At 37.1% G+C, this 22,470-nt stretch overlaps 1 protein-coding gene and 1 non-coding gene across 2 annotated transcripts; both read left to right on the plus strand.

Moving 5' to 3' along the window:
* The first annotated feature begins 700 nt into the window (after positions 1 to 700).
* Positions 701 to 18,754, plus strand: LOC133528101 (uncharacterized). The gene is made up of 5 exons (XM_061865323.1): positions 701 to 1,073; positions 14,784 to 14,891; positions 15,083 to 15,160; positions 15,974 to 16,062; positions 17,965 to 18,754. The coding sequence occupies exons 1-5, from the start codon at positions 1,004 to 1,006 to the stop codon at positions 18,193 to 18,195; spliced, it is 576 nt and encodes a 191-aa protein (XP_061721307.1). The 5' UTR covers positions 701 to 1,003; the 3' UTR covers positions 18,196 to 18,754.
* On the plus strand, positions 16,437 to 16,509 carry Trnan-auu (transfer RNA asparagine (anticodon AUU)). Its single transcript has one exon. It is a non-coding gene; the product is annotated as a tRNA-Asn (tRNA).
* Positions 18,755 to 22,470: the final 3,716 nt, after the last annotated feature.

Raw genomic sequence — 22,470 nt, forward strand, 5'->3', positions numbered from 1 at the left:
AAAAAAAAACATTGTGTAGCCCGGCAAATTAATTAGTCAGTAGAAAAATGCGCGAAATTTAAATTTTCTCGCGCTACATTTTATAAATTTGCCGCTTTTTTCTACTGAAGGAAATAGCTTGACACACTTTATCTAAAGGATACAAGGTCGGGAAAACAATTGATTGTAGATAGAGGCAGACAACATGCAGTTTTATAGCTAAAGAGTGATCTCTTCCAGTCAACTTTTGTGTATATGACATAACTATAACATATGCGGTCACATAATCATTATCTGTAGAGTGCGAGCGAGATAAAGAACCAATTTCAGTGTGCTGGAACGATACAATTAATAGTACTGGCGGAGACTATGATCTATAAAATGCATAAGGCACAAAAAAAAGTGAAATTTGCATCATCTGGTACGAAGATGAGACCGGTGGCAACAGATAGGAATTAATATGTAGCTTCAGAAACCGCCAGATCGACCATGCCCTGTGCGAAGTCTATTAAGCCTTGGAGACTTTTAATGGGATTGTAGTCGATGTTGGCTGCAGATATAAAAATAGAATCGTTATAAAAACTCCAGGAAATCGAAAGTGGGATTTTGAATAGGAGACGGTTATATACAGTCAGCTGCAGAGAGAGGTGACCCCCTGCATAGACTGACTGTATGCAAGGGGGGTCACCTCTGTCTGCATCTGACTGTACATACTATTACATACACATACGTGAGTTTCATCACATATTTCCATGCATGGGAGAAACGTCATTTCCTTTATCTGTAATTTTACATTTTTCACATGAGTCATGGCGCAAATTAATATTAATTTTGGCTTGTAATTATTAATCAACGTCGCCCAATGCATCAGATTTACAGTGGCTGAATTGGCGTTATCAGGAGGTGATAATATTGTACGCGCCTATACTTATACATACCTACGTTGGCGTGCGCCTGTTGATATAATTTCAGTTTCGAAAGCATTTGTTGTCACGCGCGAGTATATTTTGTTACCATAAAAAAAATGCTGCTGTTCAACCTTATAGTGCTGGCGACAGGAACGGTTTCAGCGGCGGTGGTATTTGAGGATTGTGGTAAGTTCTTTTAACTGCTCTAAGTGCTGAAGTCTATGTAAAGTGCCAATCTCGAGAAAGTTCTCCGTTTACTCTGGGAAATATTGTAGAACGTGAACGTTTCTCATACAAAACGGAGAATATTCTCTAAAACGGCACAACTCTAAGCCTGAGGCATTGGTTCCGTACCTTTTCAACTGTGCTTATAACCGGAAACCTATTCTAGAAGTTGATATTACCCACTACCCTCAAATTAAAATTATTTCAAGCAATCAATACAAGCAAATAGAGATACAATTCAGGTATATATTTCGATACCTCCAAGAAATAGCTGTTTTACCTGTACGAGGGTAATTTACTAGTTTTACTACCAGGTTCAGGTCCAATACACCTCATACACCAGTACACGAGCATTGCGAGTTAAATAAATAAAAGTTTGTAAATACGTTGTAACTTTTCTGAAGTGGAAACAAAAATCACAAAAAAAAAAATTCGAATTTTGAATTGAACAATGATTAAAAATTTAATAATATTAATCAAAGGTAAACATACATAGGTTTGACGACCGGTCTGGCCTAGTGGGTAGTGGCCCTGCCTATGAAGCCGATGATTGAACCCGGGATCAAATCCTGGTAAGGGAATTTACTCGTGTGATGAGCATGGATATTTGTTCCTGAGTCATGGGTGTTTTCTATGTACTTAATTAAGTATTTATAAATATTTATATATTATAAGTTATAAGTACCCTCAACACAAGCCTTATTGAGCTTACTGTGGGACTTAGTCAATTTGTGTAATAATGTCCTATAATATTTATTTATACACCGTGTTTTTTTTTATTTGCGTTAATTTCGAGGGTGCATTCCTGAGCTTAAATTAAGTAACTTTCTCAAAGATACCGATAATCTTACTAACTCCATTTCGGAGATAATCAATCATAATTTTTTATATTATAAGGCCCTTACGAGCGTGTACACTTGCCTTAGGGCCTGTTTACTTATTGATTAGTGTTTAGTGCGAGTTCATACATTTGCTACTAAACGTACGTACTATCTCGGACGATCGATGTTAGAAATGACATTGATATATCACAGTTTTCAATTGTTTGGTTGAGTTAAATGTAATGCCCGTGTTACAACAACGGTATATGCAACATTTAGTTACTTTTTATAAAAATAAAAATAGTAAAAAAAAAAATATTTTTTGAAAATTAACTATGCCATTTAGTTTCCTTAAACGTACTTACCGAAACCACGGAGTTAACGTAATTCAATAAAAACACGGTGTATAATAAGTACGTAGGTAAATTTAATGATTTCATGCAGCGTTTCATGTAAATAGAGAATACTTACTTAATACTTAGAAGACGACGATGTAAGTAATTCATAGTTACATGTCATCATAAATCCTTGCGTTGTCACGGCTCATGGGAGCCTGGGGTCCGCTTGGCAACTAATCCGAAGAATTGGCGTAGGCACTAGTTTTTACGAAAGCGACTGCCATCTGGTAAACCAGGCCTTATTGGGATTAGTCCGGTTGCCTCACGATGTTTTCCTTCACCAAAAAGCGACTGGTGAGTATCAAATGATATTTCGTACATAAGTTCCGAAAAACTCATTGGTACGAGCCGGGATTTGAACCCGCGATCTCCGGATTGCAAATCGTACGCTCTTCACCGCCACAGGCCACTAGCGCTTCACTCAGTTACATGTAATTTTACAAATATTATGCTGTAGTAGTTGTGAAAAATCTCTACACTATTTCAGTTTATATTATAATGTATTAATTAGTTGAATATATGTAACATTACTATTATATTTAGTACAGATAATATAATTATCCAGTACTGAAGCGCGCTGAAGCAAATTTTCCCGTAATCTGTAAATCAAGGCAATGAGATAGTAATGTGAATCATCAGAAACTAGTACTACCTACATAATTAGCGAGGTGTATATATAGACCCAGGATTTACCCAGCTGGAAACAGACATAGTAGGTACATACCCATTTTCCAGGTGCAAACGTGGATAATTAATAGTATGTAGATATATACTCATTTAGAGAATGGATTCCATTCATAAAGTTGTTGGCTAATTTCGCAAACCTCGTGACTACTACGTAGTAGTTACGAGGTTTGCGACTTTAGCCGACGAAGTGGGTATGCAATGCACTATGCACTTGCAGCTCGCTGTACCTATTTGAATAATACCGAATCAGTTGCGAAGCTCGTAATTCCGTAAAAGGACTCTGCTACGATGAATATATGGGTGTTTTTTGGAACTACTCAATATACGGTAGTGACTCTGACTCGGAATTATCGGAATTACTCATAAACAATACAATAAATTATTGAATAGTATCTCCGTTCGTTATTGACTTCTGGTTTATTATAAAAGATTAAGATTGCGGCTGTGATTGAAGTTTATTGTTCTACTTATCTACTAGCTGTGTCCGCGTGTTCGTGGATCCGCCCGCTTGGATATTTGTCTGTGTCATTTCCCCTCCCTGGCCGGGTGCTTACCCAAGATTCCAATCGTTAATAGATACTTTCATATTATTGCGACAGAAACAGTTGCGTTTCGTTTGCTACGGTGCGTAAATGGCATCTTGGCTCTGCACCCTGCTCTAAGGAGTAGGTAGATTTCTAAAAATAAGTTTCTATTTGCCGAATCTCATCAAAATCGGTTCGGTAGTTAAGCGATGAAAAGTTGAAAGAGTTATTACCTACTTGCTATTTAATAATGTTACATATGGATACGAGATAAATAGAATATTAGGTAGCAAAGCATGTCCGACTAAAACATAGGTACTTACCCGATTTTTTATTAAACAGAAGAGTGTAAGTTTAGGGCTGTAGCGCTAGAGATCCATCCCATATTTCGATGTATCTTTTACAAGTACGAAACCTAGATTATCTTACTGTGTGTAATAAATATACTTAGTATAGGCCGCCTGGGTTACCTTTTTTTATTTGACTTGATATACGACTTATAGAACATAAACATATATCTTAATCCTTTAGATTCAGCTTAGATAATCTTAAGACGGCTAAACGTTTTGTAAACGATAACAAAAGTGCATCAGGATCTAGGTACACATTAATACTACTACTACTAATATGTCTACCTAAACCTATAAGAGTTGTAGCGCCATTAAAAAGAAATTGATGGTATGTCAATTGCCTGTCTGCTCAAAATCAGAAAGTACGGGTTTTTCAGCAGAGATAATGTCCCTAAATAATATAATTCAAGAATATTTCCAATATTTTTCTCCCAAACAGTTATAACACACATTTGCGGAATATGCCGTGCCGATTATATATACCTAAGCTTAAAATTTTTAAGAAAAAAAAACCGACTTCAATTTTGGCTTTCATACAATGAAATTTAAAAGACAGCGTCCTACGCTACGCCTAATTATGTAGAAAAGGAGGTAACATGTTTTTTTTTGTCACTGCACCCACCTTGACACATTTTAGATTTGCCCTATGGTTGACTTGACTGGTAAGATACCCGCAATAGGGTATTCGACTGTATTTAAAATAAATTATGCAAATATGCCATGCATGAAATAAAGCACCAGATAATTATTAAAAAAACTAAAAAATAGGATATAAATATAAAAATATGCCTTGAAAACCTAACTGCTTGACAAACATGCAAAGAGAACAAATTGCCAAACGTGAACTATGCATCTTTGAAGAGTTCCGTTCTGTTCATCATCAGCAGTTCCACTTCATCAAATGTCACTTCTACAAATGTAAATACTTGATTTGTTCATGAATATTCTAAGATCACTATATATATATATATGCCTTTATTATTTGAGGAGTTCCCTCGATTCCTCATGGAACCCATCTTCAGAACTCGAACTTGACAAAAATTTGTCTTGATAATCTAATTTGCCTAACAAACACAGCGAAGAGGACAAATCGCCAAACGTGTACTATGCGTCGTTGAAGAGTTCCATTCTGATCATCATCAGCAGTTCCACTTCATCAAATGTCACTTTTTTTAATGTAAATGCTTGATTTGTTAAAGAAAATACAAAAAATCAATATATGTATGCCTTTCACATTTGAAGAGTTCTCTCGATTCCTCATTTTCGAGTTTTGGCAAAAACGGGACCAATCTGTATAGGTATATATAGATTCAAACAAAAAAATGATTTTCACAATCAGTTCAGAAATGACGGAGTTATGAAGTAACAAACATAAAAAAAAAGAAAAAAAAACATACCCACCTAATTGATAACCTCCTCCTTTTGAAATCTTGAAGTCGGTTAAGAAAGAATAGCAAACGACGCGAAATAATAATCAAATTACGACATACCACTGATGTAAAAAGTCGCGATACCGCGTTTAAATAGAGCTAGATAGTCTGCAATGATTTTGTTAGCATACGCAGTGCAAGTGTTATTTATACGTCATAATTTCATAGAAGTTTGGCGTTTAAATTAAACTAACACTTGCACTGCGTGTGCTATCCAAATCGTTGACTTATCTTTGTCTAACTCTAGTTGCCTGTTTGAAATGGCCTTCAGAACTGTCCTAGCTTCGTTTCAGCCAATTACCTATTTAAGATTGGCGCTACAATTAGAATAGGTACTAACTTACTATCTAAAACACCGTTAATAATTAATCTTGGAGATAACTGCATAAAACTATGTTGTAAATCATAGGTACTCCTACATATTTAAATAATGATTTATTTATGATTATTCACTTCACTGGACGACTATTAATGATTTCTGTGAACTTCAATTTATAGGAGTCATAATTAGACAGTCATCTACCTAAGGTTAGACAAGTCGTATTGATTTGAATAAAGACAATGATATTATATACCTAACTATAGATGGGTTATGCTCATATATAAGGAGCACAATAAATCGGCCAAGTGCGAGTCAGACTCGCGCATGAAGGGTTCCGTACCATTATCTAAAAATCACATTTTGCATAGGAGCCCCCTTAAATGTTTATTTTATTCTGTTTTTAGTATTTGTTGTTATAGCGGCAACAGAAATACATAATCTGTAGAAATTTCAACTGGCTAACTATCACGGTTCATGAGATACAGCCTGGTGACACACGGACGGGCGGACGGACGGACAGACGGACAGCGGAGTCTCAGTAATAGTTTGACCCTTTGGGTACGGAACCCTAAAAATACATCCATATTTATTTCTATACCTACCAAGAAATCTGTTATTTTTGATGAATTTTCGCAGTCCATTCATTTTTGTCATATTCATTATTAAACATAAGCATGTCTCTTTCTCTTTTGGTGAGTGGGAGCTCGTTAGCACGTACACATTCCTCGGGCAAGCGAGGGGTGTGACTAAATGCAACTTGTCAGAAGGTACGGGCTTCAATTTTAAAACGCCTATAACATATCTTGAGTTATTAATATAATTGAATAACGACAATTATTGTCAACTCAACTCAATACTAGTCCATGTCCTTATAAAAGCGGCACGAGTTGTGGAGCGCCGCATAAATACATCTGTTTTATTTTACTACCTACATGAGTAATTTTGCTAACAGTTTATAGTAGAGGAGATATAGCCTTTGGGGTCATAATAATTCCCACAAAGACGGGGTTTGATTTTTTTAGGTCTTTTTGTGTATCTTTTTGACATACTAAAAATCTAAAAAAATATACCTATGTAAAATACGTTTTTTTGACCGCCAAAACTTTTAACTTTGAAAAATTAAAATAAATATTAAAAATCGTGCGTGGTATCAAATTACAGGAAATTACACGCTAAAAAACGTTATGGCATTGATTTTGTAAAATAATAAAATAAAAAATAAAATAGTGACATAAAACCGGAATAATTTTTCAATGTAGGAAATATCTTTATATTTATTGATAACTATTAATTTTACACATTAATATTCGTTTTATAAAAGAAAAGCACGTTTCATTATTAAATATCTTTAACTATATTAATATAGCTAATATAGAAAATAGGTTGCGTATTAATATAAAAGGTTATTGAACGCACCTCAAAGGAAACATAAAAAAAAAACGAATTTACCATAGAGGTCGTTGCAGAGCGCAGTAAGGTCGTAAGTACTGTACTCGAATGGAGGGAAAAAATTACTATAGAACGTATTGAAATATCTGATGCTAGAAAATCTAGAGATGCCAAGGATTTATAACATTACTTAAATTTTTGGAAGTCCATTTGATTCACACTGTGTAGAGCTACACAATATTTCCACTGGGTTAGTCGATAGCCAACACAAAGTAACAGCAGATGAAACTAAGTCTATTGGACTCGATATTCCATCCAAACTGACTGAAAAAGCTTTCATCAATGGGTAAAAAGGATCAGGCTGTCACAATGAAGATTTAAAAAAAAGGTCTTGTTATTCACGGAGCTATTAAGCATATTGATTTAGGATTACTCACTCAGAAAATGCTGGTATCTATAGGGAGCGTGCATATGAACTATAGGAGGCAGCACAGGAGCCGTCAGATTTTTGGCGCGAGGCGTAAATGTGACGTTTATTGTTCAGATGTAGCCAAAAGATGGCAGAACCTACTATGCACAAGAAAACACGTGACGTGTAAATGTACATGTTTATTGTTCCGATTCAGGCCACAAGATGGCAGACCCTCCAACGCGCACGGTCCCTATATCTGTTAATCCTGATCCTTCAAAATTTAAAAGATAATTTCAATTATGAATTATGTGTGCTGCCTCCGTCTCTATTTGATACAGAAACTCAGTTAATGAGAAAATGTGACAAATCTACATTGGCTTGAACTTTAGATAGCATAGGAACTATAAATGACGATTCACCTGATGAAACATCTTATGTTCTTGATGGAGGTGCATTGCTACACAAGTTACCATGGCCAAGAACTGGAACATTTGGGGATGTGTTAGAACTGTATCATATTGCCAAGCAATATAAAGATAAAGTTGTGACAGTTGTGTTTGATAGTTATACCACCTCCAGTACAAAGGATGTAGAGCATCAGATATGCACAAAACAATCATCAGTAGCAGTGAATTTTAATGTAAGCTCCCCACTTCTTATTAGCAAAGGACCTTTTCTTTCTATGTAATAGTCAAAACAAACAGTGCTTTATAACCATGCTTGGCACACACTTGGAAGCAAATGGTCATTCCGTGATTCATGTTAGAGACGATACTGACACTGTTCTTGTAAAAACAGCACTGACCTTGGCGGAAGAAAAGCATGTAACAGTGGTTGCTGATGGTGATGACACCGACATTCTTGTACTTTTGATTTATCATAATACACGAGATATTTCTTTGCAGTTATCTTTGTCCAGTGATAAAAACGTGATATTAAATCGATGCAATGTGCACTTGTTGTAAACGGATGCAAAATAATTCTCTTTTCACATGATTTAACTGGATGCGATACCACAAGCTCCTTATTTGCTAAAAGTAAATCAGCAGCATATCGTCATTTTTGTAAATGGGAAGATTTTAGCATTTGCGCTACTCTATTTGGATCAGAAAATGCAAACAGAGCGGGACTCATAGATATTGGAACCAAGGCGTTGGTATCATTATACGGTGGAAATCCAAAGACAGAGACTTTGAATCTATTGCGTTATAACCTCTACTTGAAAAAAATCACTACGCCCACTACGGCCAAAGCAGAATTTAATATTGCAAGATTGCCACCTACAGAAGATGCTGCTGTCCATCATCTTCTCCACGTACATTTACAATGTCTTTATTGGAAAACTATGGACACCAATATTACTAATCACGTAGAGCAGAGTTGGAAAAAAAGTAGAAAACCAACTCCAGCCCATAACATGCCAATTGAGCCCTGCACTAGAGTTTTTATTAAATATACTATGTTTTAACTGTTCTGGTAGCGATTGCACCAATAGTGTAAAAAAGAAACTGATTTAGAAGAAACCGAAGATTACTAGATTTAGATTTTTATATTTCATTTGTATTTTGATATTATATTTATAGAAATGTATATTTCATTTGTGTTACGAAATACAATCCACTTATCTAAAATAGGTAATGATTTTGAATACCTACTGCATTTTTTTCTTCCACCTATTTATAATTTCTTTATATTTTCAAAAAATTAAGGCTTTTTTCTCCATGTCTTCATGCATTCTGCCACGGCATGGGAGCCTGGGGTCCGCTTGACAACTGATCCCAAGATTTGGCGTAGGCACTATTTTTTACGAAAGCGACTGCCATCTGACCTTTCAACCAAGGTGGCCTTAAGAGCCCTTAATCCTTGGAGCGTTCTCCGATTTCACGAAATAACGCTCGATAGATGGCGTTGGCGCTCGGTACGCGAGCGCCGGCAACGCGACGCGCGTTTCAATGCAGACTAGAATAATCTTGATAGTTTTCAATATAATTTCAAGCAACATTAATTTTAGTGTCATATGATATCATATAGGCACTCTTTATTTTATTGTATATGCACAGTAGTTTTTTTTTTATGTACACTACTACTAAGTGTACAGACTACAGAGTGTACTATAACCCTTGCTCTTTATTCTGTCTCTTTCACACCAATGGAAAATGAAGAAGTTACTAAATGACTGCAGGTATAAATAAAGTATATTAGTGCGATAGAGAGACAGATAGTGTTTCGTTGTCGTATCGTAAACGATTGGCATGTTGGCCACACACTTGCTTAGTGCCTAGCCAAAATACCAATCGTTTGCGTATATTAGTGCGATAGAGAGAGAGTAGTGTTTCGTTGTCGTATCGTAAACGATTGGCATGTTGGCTACGCACCCATGATACCTAGCCAAGAAGCCAATCGATTGCGCATATTAGTGTGATAGAGAGACAGATAGTGTTTCCTTGTCGTATCGTAAACGTTTGGCATGTTGGCTACGCACCCATGCTGCTCAGCCAAGATGCCAATCATTTGTGCATATTAGTACGAGAGAGAGACAGATAGTGTTTCGTTGTCGTATCGATTGGCATGGTGGCTACGCACCCATGCTGCGTAGTCAAGATGCCAATCGTTTGCGCACATTAGTGCTATAGAGTTTCAGTGTTATTTGAAATCACGTTAGGGTTTGTATTATTATTTTTGACCCGAATGAAGTCCATCCAGGTTCTTATGATGGAGTCAGGAGTTGGTCACCAGAACTCCTAATCTACTCATTATAATTCCATCGTGCTTGGGCTCAAAAGATTTGCCCTGACGAACACCATCGATCTAGATGAGGTCCAGGGTCTCATGACGGAGTCAGGAGTTGGTCACCAGAACTCCCCAGAACTCCTAATCTACTCATCATAACTCCATCGAGTTTGGGCTCAATAGATTTACCCTGATGAGCACCATCAATCTAGATGAAGTCCAGGGTCTCATGATGGAGTCAGGAGTAGGTCACTAGAACTCCTAATCTACTCATTATAATTCCATCGTATTCGAGCTCAATAGATTTGCCCTGACGAGTACCATCGATCTAAATGAAGTCCAGGGTCTCATGATGGAGTCAGGAGTTGGTCACCAGAACTCCTAATCTACTCATTATAATTCCATCGTGTTTGGGCTCAAAAGATTTGCCCTGACGAGTACCATCGATCTAGATGAAGTCCAGGGTCTCATGATGGAGTCAGGAGTTGGTCACCAGAACTCGTAATCTATTTATCATAACTCCATCGTGTTTGGGCTCAATAGATTTACTCCGACAAGCACCATCAAATTACCATTATGATGAATAGATTAGGAGTTCTGGTGACCAACTACTGAGTCCATCATGAGACCCTGGACCTCATCTAGATCGATGGTGCTCGTCAGGGCAAATCTTTTGAGCCCAAACACGTTGGAATTATAATGAGTAGATTAGGAGTTCTAGTGACCAACTCCTGACTCCATCATGAGACCCTGGACTTTATCTAGATTAATGATGCTCGACAGGGCAAATCTATTGAGCCCAAACACGATGAGGTTATGATGAGTAGTTTAGGAGTTCTGGTGACCAACTCCTGACTCCATCATGAGACCCTGGACCTCATCTAGATCGATGGTGCTCGTCAGGGCAAATCTTTTGAGCCCAAACACGTTGGAATTATAATGAGTAGATTAGGAGTTCTAGTGACCAACTCCTGACTCCATCATGAGACCCTGGACTTTATCTAGATTGATGATGCTCGTCAGGGCAAATCTATTGAGCCCAAACACGATGAGGTTATGATGAGTAGTTTAGGAGTTCTGGTGACCAACTCCTGACTCCATCATGAGACCCTGGACCTCATCTAGATCGATGGTGTTCATCAGGGCAAATCTATTGAACCCAAACACGATGGAGTTATGATGAGTAGATTAGGAGTTCTGGTGACCAACTCCTGACTCCATTATGAGACCCTGGACCTCATCTAGATCGATGGTGCTCATCAGGGCAAATCTTTTGAGCCCAAACACGTTGGAATTATAATGAGTAGATTAGGAGTTCTAGTGACCAACTCCTGACTCCATCATGAGACCCTGGACTTTATCTAGATTGATGATGCTCGTCAGGGCAAATCTATTGAGCCCGAACACGATGAGGTTATGATGAGTAGATTAGGAGTTCTGGTGACCAACTCCTGACTCCATCATGAGACCCTGGGCCTCATCTAGATCGATGGTGTTCATCAGGGCAAATCTATTGAGCCCAAACACGATGGAGTTATGATGAGTAGATTAGGAGTTCTGGTAACCAGCTCCTGACTCCATCATGAGACCCTGGACCTCATCTAGATCGATGGTGCTCATCAGGGCAAATCTTTTGAGCCCAAACACGTTGGAATTATAATGAGTAGATTAGGAGTTCTAGTGACCAACTCCTGACTCCATCATGAGACCCTGGACTTTATCTAGATTGATGATGCTCGTCAGGGCAAATCTATTGAGCCCGAACACGATGAGGTTATGATGAGTAGTTTAGGAGTTCTGGTGACCAACTCCTGACTCCATCATGAGACCCTGGGCCTCATCTAGATCGATGGTGTTCATCAGGGCAAATCTATTGAGCCCAAACACGATGGAGTTATGATGAGTAGATTAGGAGTTCTGGTGACCAGCTCCTGACTCCATCATGAGACCCTGGACCTCATCTAGATTGAAGGTGCTCATCAGGGCAACTCTGTTGAGCCCAAACACGATAGAATTATAATGAATAGATTAGGAGTTCTAGTGACCAACTCCTGACTCCATCATGAGACCCTGGACCTCATCTAGATCGATGGTGTTCGTCAGGGCAAATCTTTTGAGCCCAAACACGATGGGATTATAATTAGTAGATTAGGAGTTCTGGTGACCTACTCCTGACTCCATCATGAGAACTTGGACTTCATCCGGGTCAAAAATAATAATGCAAACCCTAACGTAATTTCAAGTGAAAATGCGTTTTTCAGAAAATCGCAGCCAAATAACACTAGACCTTACTCATAGTGTTGTGTTCCTGCCGGTGAGTAAGGTTGCCAGAGCTCAACGAGGGGTGGGAGGGGGTTAGGGTCGGCAACGCGCATGTAACTCCTCTGGAGTTGCAGGCGTACATATGCGGGCCGTATGCTTGTTTGCCACCGACTTAGTATTAAAAAAAAAGTAACACTGAAAATCCATCAATAAGAGAGTCTGTTAGGCATACTGTATAAAATGAACTTTTATTAAGATTTTCTAATCGCAGTATATAGCACTTCTCGGAACTCCGTAGCTGATTACGATCGCAACGAATGCCTGACAATCGAGCACAGGTCCGTCCTCTAAGCGCGCTCCGCGCGGACTGAGAGCGGGGCGTCGCTGCTGCGTGATTTATACGTGTTTAAAAAAAATATAAATTTACGGCAATGTAGGTCCCATAGTTACGATTTTTTTTTAATAGGTTAACATAAAGTTACAGTTTGCTATAATATTATTTTTAAAGCAAAATATGCGTACAATTTGCGGAAATAAAATATAATAAAACCCTGTTTTCGCCAAAAAAATGAAGAAAACTCGGAAGGTATTTTATCAGTTTTTTCAAATGAATCTTCGATTGTTAATCATTCCAGCCCCTCGTACGAGATATGTTGAATCAAATTGTAGTCATTCATGTACCAAATGATTCTTGTTTATAGCAAAATTGAGAACCGAAACGCCACATCTCACTGCAAAATTTGGAAAAGACTCCCAAAAAACCTCATTAAAAAAGAGGTTTAAAAGAAAAAATGAAAATTTGAACTGTTGGAGCCCCTAGTTTAGGAAACGATTATTTAAGTACGTTATCAGTTTTTGAATAAATACTAATAGTTACGTCGTAATCTTGAATGAAAAAGGAAGCATTTTACAAAATACGCTCGTCTGTAGGAATAAGGACTCTTAAACTAGGCCTTCTGGAAGTAGTAACACCATGTAATTTCCTGTGATTTGACACTACGCACGATTTTTAATACTATACGAAAATGTTCAAAGTTAAAAGTTTTGGCGGTCAAAAAAACGCATTTTGCATTGGTGTATTTTTTTAGATTTTTAGTATGTCAAAAAGATACCCACAAAGGACTAAAAAAAACAATCCCCGTTTTTGTGGGAATTAGTATGACCCACCCCATACAAATTTTCACACGTCTCCTGTACTATTAAATAAATATTATATTATAGGACATTATTACACAAATTGACTAAGTCCCACAGTAAGCTCAATAAGGCTTGTGTTGATGATACTTAATTAGACAACGATATATATAATATATAAATATTTATAAATACTTAAATACATAGAAAACACCCATGACTCAGGAACAGATATTCATGCTCATCACACAAATAAATGTCCTTACCAGGATTTGAACCCGGGACTATCAGCTTCGTAGGCAGGGTCACTACCCACTAGGCCAAACCGGTCGTCAGATTAATATCTATCCATCAGGTAATTGCGGTTATTAGGTTATACGCCCCTAGTCTCTCACCTCGCAACTGAGGTAAATCAGCAGAAAGCGCAACATACATATATGTATACTTAGATTTACTGTCGGACCATGATGCTAAGTTTTTATGCCAAGTGCTACATCAACATCAAGTGTAGCGCTCCATGGTATATGTATCCTTACATATTCATACATGCAGTGATTGTCACTGACAAGAGTGACAAGTCAGTGCAAACTTAGAATGGTTAACTTACTATATGAGGGCCACTTGTACGTTCCAGGGTTAGCCAACTGATTCGGAGTTAACCGTTTATACAGTACCTACAGTTTAACCCGTGCCCTGTATACACGTAGTTTAAGGGTGCCTTTCGACCAGCAGAGATGTGCTGTGCTGTGCATAGCACTTCTCTGGTCGAAAGGCACCCTAACTCCCAGTTGGTTGGGCTGCCCTACTCATAGCGTTGTGTTCCTGCCGGTGAGTAAGGTTGCCAGAGCTCAACGAGGGACCGGAGTGTTAGGGACGGCAACGTGCATGTAACTCCTCTGGAGTTGCAGGCGTCCATAGGTTACAGAGAATGCTTACGATGGTAAGCCTGATGAGGCGGGCCGTATGCTTGTTTGCCACTGACGTATTAAAAAAAGTTAGCCCTTAAACTAAATACATAGCAAAGAGAATTTGAAATAGAGGTGTATTGTCAAAGACAACTTTGTAGCGATGTAAATTTACTGGCGCCACTTATTGATATATAACAAATTGAACACATATCAGTAAATTTACGTCGCTACAAAGTTTTCTTTGACAATAAATACTCTTTGATACATAGGGATAAGTTTTGCTATTGTTTTCATCTTTGTCCAGGATCAGAGTACGAATTGGATGAAGTTAACATAGACGGGTGCGGCATGAGGCTGCCCTGCGTAGTCACCCTGGGCGAGAATGTTCCTGTCAACGTGAAGTTTTATGCGGGTTAGTATAAGGACAGGCTCCGTCAAATACACATTTATATAAATTTTGAATCTTATTACAATGTAATAAGGTGCCAGATTGTAATAGTAAGTATCTTTAGGTACTCCTAGGAATGATAAAAATAAGTACCTATACTTTGCTTCCTATAAACGGTCGATATAGTCAAATTAGTTTAAAAAAACTTGTTTCAGGCTTCTCATCAACGCAACTCGACCAGGATGTGGTGATCAATATCAACTTAATAAACTTAAAAACAAATGTTACTCCAGGTACATTACAACATAGGTTTTCACATATTAAGGTTCTGTGGTCAAAATGGCAAAAACGGAGTGAGCGTCAGGATGGCGGGTGGACCTTAGGCCTCAACAAACGAAATATTTATAAACATATAGTACCTTCGGTGTACCTCAGTGTACCTTTAATAGAATCAAGTGTACCTCTCCCTAAAACGAGATATTTAACAAAAAAACCGGATGGCGGGTGGGCCTATGAAATCTTGGATTATACCGCACTACAAGTATGTAGTTATATTCTACCTTTAGTGTACCTCTATAAACCTTTAATAGAAATCAGTTTACTTATCCCTATAACGAGCTATGCTCAAACTAAGGTCCACCCGCCGACCTGACGTTGGGTTGGCGCGTGGACCTATGAAATCTTGCATTATTCGCCATCCTGACGCTCACAAAACCCTTTAATAGTTTCGTCATGTCCGTAATATCTCAGAAACAATATTAAGGTTCTATGGCAATTATTGAAGTGAAATGTGGAACAGGTATATTTTTGAGCCGACACTAAGTTCAAAGATTAAAATTAAATATAAAGAAAATGAAAAATTCAAGAAAATATTTTTTTTTTCATAAAAAAATATTTTGAACTTGATCTGTTGACCTAATTGAGTTTTCACAAAATTTCTCTTATTAAAATGTCGTAAGTGTCGGGAAGATACGTTTTTTGCTAGTATGGCTTTTTATGTCGTATTAAGGTACGGAACCCTGCATTATGCGTGGCCCGAGACGCACTTGGGCAGTTTTATAACATTGTGCCTATTCGTTTCTTTTTTATATTTCTTTATTTTTCAGAGCCCTGTCAAACTGTGCACTGTCCAGTAAGAACCAACGCGGTTACTTCTTTTACCAGCGTTATGACTGTGCCCACCAATATGGCTCTGGTAACTATAGTACTTACAGGAATAATTCTTTGAATCCCTCAATGAATTAAAGAGTATAAGATCATTTCAGCAGAATGATTAAACTTTGCTAGCGATATTGTTCGGCGTTTGAAACAAGTGGGATTTTGAAACAAACAGGGACGCTAATGAGTTTCACTAGAATAAATTTAAAAGTGGAAAAATTACTGTCTTGGGTGAGACTTGAACTCACGGCCTCTGAAATTAATTTAGTATGGGTAGCACATCGTTACTGGTGAATTTCCAATATGACTTGGAACTCCAGTAGCCGTCCAAGAAGTGTAACGTTCTTACGGTAAATGTCGCTAGAGTCCCCTAGACCCTTATGGTGGAAAAATTTGCTGCTTAGGGATGAGGTCTTGGTGGCTCAGATGGCAGAGCGCTGGAGTATTGATCCAGAGGCCGTGAGTTCAAATCGCACCCAAGACAGTAATTTTTCCACTTTTAAATGTATTCTAAGCTTAATAGCATCGTTCGCAGACGTTTCTGCTAGTTAAAAATTAATTGAGTTCCACTAGCTTCTGTACTCAGTTGCCTTTTTTCTTAAAAATATCAAATTTGTTTATCACATCTATTTAATTAAGTAAATACAGAAAGAGAATACGGAATACAACAATGACGGAGTGGACGAAGAATGGCTCCGTATGGGACCGTAGTAGACACGCAAAAAAATTAATTACTTATGCATCAATGCCATTGGCATGTTTTTATTCTTATATGCAAAAAATCTATTTCCATTTAGAACAATGGATACTAAATTTAAATTAAATTGAGGGCTACGAGCTACGATGTTCGGAGCTGTGGTTGTTTTCCTGGTAGTTCTAAACTTAAATTCATAGTTTTAGAGCATAATTAAGTATAATAATACGTGTTAGATAACTCTGACACTTAGGTGTAAAAAAACAATTAAGCCACAGTTAATTACTCAGGCATAAACATAAATTATGACATATCACATGTCACATAAGTGCGTTTAATATAGCCAGCAGTGGCAGCATGGTTCCATTTTTATCACTTATCACTATGCCCGCCACTTTCGCGCTTACATACTTGTTAGAACGTGACAGGCATGGTGACAAATGATAAAGAGCTGACCATCTTAGCCCTCCTGGCGTAGGTACTTACTTACTTAAAACTTGCTTGAATTCAACAGTACTTACACTGCTGCCAATTTTAAATGTCTGCCTCTCGCGCGATCTTTCTTGGCTTGCATAGTAAATTATGAACCAAGGAATGAAAGGCACGTACTTGGAATGTAAAATGCTCTAGAGCAGAAACGCTCTGCACACTTCATAGAACAACAATGATCCACTTTCAAAGCATGAGTTTAAAAAAATATTGACTTATGCCATGAGGTGTTTGTTACCAATTTTGTTTGTAGATGTTAACCAAGAGATGGAAGGCATCCATTTCTGTCGAGGTAGTTTGGCCAATAGTCCGAGATTCAAATGGTGCCTTTCACCCGAGTTAAACACTCTACTTTTCATTTCGAATACCAGGAAAGTAAGCATGCATAAAGACGCATACTTCAGTAGTATTTCTTGAGGGTATTACTTTCAATTAACAGTTTAGCTAAAAATGTCGTTATTTATGGAATGGGGGAGTTAATTATAAGAATGGAAATTGTACAACAAATCCTTAGAAAGTACAGTGCTCTAGAGCATAACGTATCATTTTCTGCACACTTTTTAGAACAACAACTACCCACGTTCAAAGCATGAATAATGAAAACACATATGTATTATAATGCCTGCGGTGACGTCTGACTAGCATCACAAGCACCACTTTTATTATTTATGGAGTAACGGCATATTTAAATGACAGAAATATTTTCTGTGACTGGCCAAAATAATTTTAACCCTAAGAAATCCCTATGATTTCCAGAATCAACGGGGCTATTTGCGTTGGCGCGTATACAATGAACAAGGCAGACAAGTGCTGTGCTACGCCGTGCTGGTGCAAACTCAGAGTCCACTGCAGAAGATTCTTCGTCAAGCGATGGCCCGCGTCCAGGACACACCGAAACACTCCCTCAATTTGAGCAACGTAAATGCCACTGAGCTATCTTACATAGAGAAAATAGTCAATGGTCACTATCAGACAAATAGTAGATAGTTCGACTGTTATGAATACATCTATTGTAAATAGAAGGCAAAGTGATAATGAAAAGATAATGGCAGACGTAATAAAACTGTGATTTACAGATAATGTATTGTACCTACTTAATGTCTTTGTTAGAGGAAATTAAAGATAATGATTAATATGAAATCAGAAATAATATACTATAAATATCTAATTTGTAAAATGCCATTCAGTAGAAATGACAAAAAGTAAACAAGCAAGGGCGCCGGCAGCGGGGTGCAAGGGGGTGCAATTGCACCCCCCTGGCAGATGAGAATATATATAAAAAAATTACGTTTGTTTTAGTTGGACCAATATAAGTCTGCAGTGATTTTGATAGCGTAACTCGCAACTATATAACACAAAAAAATATTACTGCATTCTATTCCATCTATTATGCACCACCCTGAAAGTAATCCTGGCGGCGCCCATATAAACAAGTTGTTTTGTTTTACTAAAATAGGTACTAGTAACTAACAGACGTGTTTCTAAAAAAATAAAAATAAAGTGTAGGATGCATAAAGGTGATTGAGATTGAAATTGAGGGATTACGAAGCATGTAATAAACACAAATTGGTTTGTTTACACTTTTTTAATTTCTATTGAACTCCATTTTCGATACCTTTTTAGGGTTCCGTAGCCAAATGGCAAAAAACGGAACCCTTATAGATTCGTCATGTCCGTCTGTCTCTCCGTTTATGTCACAGCCACTTTTTTCCGAAACTATAAGAGCTATACTGTTCGAACTTGGAAAGTAGATGTATTCTATGAATCGCATTAATCTTTGCACGCAAAAAAAACCAATAAATTTTGGGGGTTTCCCATACTTAGAACTGAAACTCAAAAAAAACTTTTTTCATCAAACCCATACGTGTGGGGTATCTATGGATAGGTCCTCAAAAATGATATTGAGGTTTCTAATATCATTTTTTTCTAAACTGAATAGTTTGCGCGAGAGACACTTCCAAAGTGGTAAAATGTGTCCCCCCCCCCCCCCTGTAACTTCTAAAATAACAGAATGATAAAACTAAAAAAAATATATGATATACATAACCATGCAAACTTCCACCGAAAATTGGTTTGAACGAGATCTGATAAGTAGTTTTTTTTTAATACGTTATAAATGGTACGGAACCCTTCATGGGCGAGTGCGACTCGCACTTGGCCGCTTTTTTTCCAATTAGATCATAAAAAGTCTTATTATTTTAAAACCCATCCAGTATAACTGGACAGTATATGTTGTATGTATATGTATGTTTAATTGTATATGTATGTTAAGTTTTAGATTATCATTGGCAACCCGCATTCATGTCCAGGACCAAAAACTCTATTGTGTCTTAATAGGTATGTTTGGTTATGGTTATCGGGGGAAATTCCTCATTAAGACATTAATCTCAGATACTCGAATAACATCCATCAATCTCAATTAAATGAATGCGTATTCATGCATTAAATACCTACATCATATCATTGTATTAATGCGTCCAATATTTTAAAGTAAATTTATAAATGGACGTTATCTCCGTTATAAAGTAATGCCCCTTTGTGCGTTCGTCTGTCTGTTCGCCTGTTTCCATATGTCACAGTCACAGCTCACAACCATTTTTTTCGAAAAGTACCTATAGGTCATATGAATAAAATTTAGATTTGTAAGGCTCTTGGAGTTTATAGTTATACGCAATCATCATAATCATATTTATGACTGCAGATAGGTAAAATATATTTATAAAGACTTTCAAGTAGGTAATATTCACGCGTTAAATTTAAGTAAATTGAACTGTAGAAATTTAAGGTTTTTAAAAATATTTTCAGATAGATTAGAAAAAAATATTAATCTGACCATAAAATTATACTTAATGACACTTTATAATCGTTAAATGAATAAAATTAATTATATTATGTCAGAGTTAAACCAAGATAATTCTGCAACAATTTTGATAGCATAGACTGTGCAAGTGTTATTTATATGTCATAATTTCATAGAAGTTTTAACACATGCACAGTCTGGGCTATCTAAATCGCTGCAGACTCATCTTGGTCTAAATTTAAACATTTGTAGGTATCATTTGAGTTATATTATGGCCGATAAAGTGGAATGTGAATTGTGAACACCATCATCCACGAGTAGAATATGGGCTCCACGTGTACCTATTATGTAACGATGTAGGTAATCAAATAAATTGCGTTGCGCTCAACACAATAAGTACGTTGATAATAAGTATTTATAATATGTCATGTATAATATCTTCACCTTTTTTAATCGCAAAAAATATCTACGAATTGGCATCTAGTCCAGAAGAGTGTACCTAGGTTTCATTTATCGTTTATTTATGGGAAGATTAGGTAGGCAGGCATCCTTACATTTTAAGGTAGGTACGGTCAGCTGCAGAGAACAGCCTGCCGTGCATACAAACTTATTATGCGGGGGTGGTACATTTTCTTTGCAGCTGACTGACTGTACTACGGTACGGTGCCTCATGATGATTATTATAATTAGAGATGAGGCCCTCATCTCTAATTATAATAATCTTGACTACCTACTACACCCCAATTGTCTTTAGTTCAAAGATCCACTTCAATCTATCGAGTTAAGATACTTATGATACGTAATGAATGCTAATGAACAAAAAAGAAAAAACATTGTTCACATATACCTACACATAGCTACATATACGTATCCAAAATAATGAACTCGTACCGCCCATTGTAAATAAGGAATTTTAGTTATAAAGACGATACGCCCCGCCCTGAATAGGTACCTAAGCACCTATTTTTTTAATGTGAAGTTTGTTTACTGTGTTATTTATGAATGGCTTTGCTTTAATAACACCACCGTTGAATGTCAACCTATGTGTAAAACTATTATACCAAAATTAAATAGTACAGTGCTTTAGTTTATAGGTAACTGTTATGCTATATTACTTTTGTAATACAAAATAAATTGGAAATTACTATTATGTTTAGGGGCCCCGCGCGGTTATTTACTTGAGGCGTCATGTATCGTAAGTCCATAATAGTTATTTGTTTTACAAGGATGCAAATTTATTGTTTAACCCCTTAATCTAATATTTCTAATATTGATACACGAGCAATCGAATTATTCCAAAATTGAACTGCGAGTCAAGCGCGTGGCCAAAATAGTTAAATCTTGAGAGTTGCGAAGCTTTAAAAGCAGGAGGGTTAAACAAATTTTGCTACCAAATGAAGTAAAAAAACTCGCAATAAAACATCGTGTTATTGAATATATAAAGTTCATCCTAATCCTACTGATCAACGTGAGTAAACGCTCATGCATCATATTATTGAAACTTCCCAACTTCATCTATTTACATAAACAATAAGTAATATAAACGCAACATAATATAATAAAGTATCGTAGTATCGCAAGTAATTAAATATTTAGCCATTTTTGTAAAAAGCGACAATAAGCCGAAATGGCAAGCTATAAAAAATGCATTATTATTTATTAGGTACGTAACATAACTTTTTAGGTATAAAATTGGATCTAAACTATCCAATTTTCTCCTGATATAGCGGTCGCTCCACCCTATGTTGTAATACCTAGGAGCTGTCATAAGAAAATCTAGAAATGCGCCCTAATGCAATTAGTTTTGAGTTTTTACTTGAACCTGATACCGTCCCACCTCCAACGGACTAATGTAAAAGCGGGCGCAGCGGCGGAAAGCGCCGAAATTTTGAAACGTAATAAATATAAGCGCCTCGGTAGAGAGTACCATTTTGTACCATTTGGCGTTGAAACTCTAGGTCCATGGGGTCCCAGCGCGCACAAGTTTTTTGGAGAAATCGCGAAACGTCTGGTTGACGTAAATGGTGACCGAAGAGCTGGCGGCTTCCTAGCACAACGTATCAGTATTGCGATACAACGCGGAAATACCGCCAGCATCCTTGGTACAATGCCTCAAAGGCCTATTTTAGATATAAGCTAGTTATAGTAATCATCTGTATATATCCATTATGTATATTGTTATAATAAATAAAGTATATTTAAAATATCTTATTTTATTAAGTTACACAGAATTAAGCCGATATAGTAGACGCTCGGTAATCCGTAATCCAGTAGTAGCAGCGTGGTTCCATTTTTATCGCCTGTCACTGACACTATGTCTGTCACTCTCACACTTACATACTTGTTAGAACGTAACAGGCGATAAAAATACGACCGTGCTACCGCCACAGTAATCCGGCAGTTAGCGTCTTAGATGGCCCGCTCTATAATGCGGCAGTTTACACAGCCGATCGCCGGATTAC

The sequence above is a fragment of the Cydia pomonella genome, chromosome 19 (assembly GCF_033807575.1).
Source record: "Cydia pomonella isolate Wapato2018A chromosome 19, ilCydPomo1, whole genome shotgun sequence".
In the NCBI taxonomy this organism is placed as follows: Eukaryota; Metazoa; Arthropoda; class Insecta; order Lepidoptera; family Tortricidae; genus Cydia; species Cydia pomonella.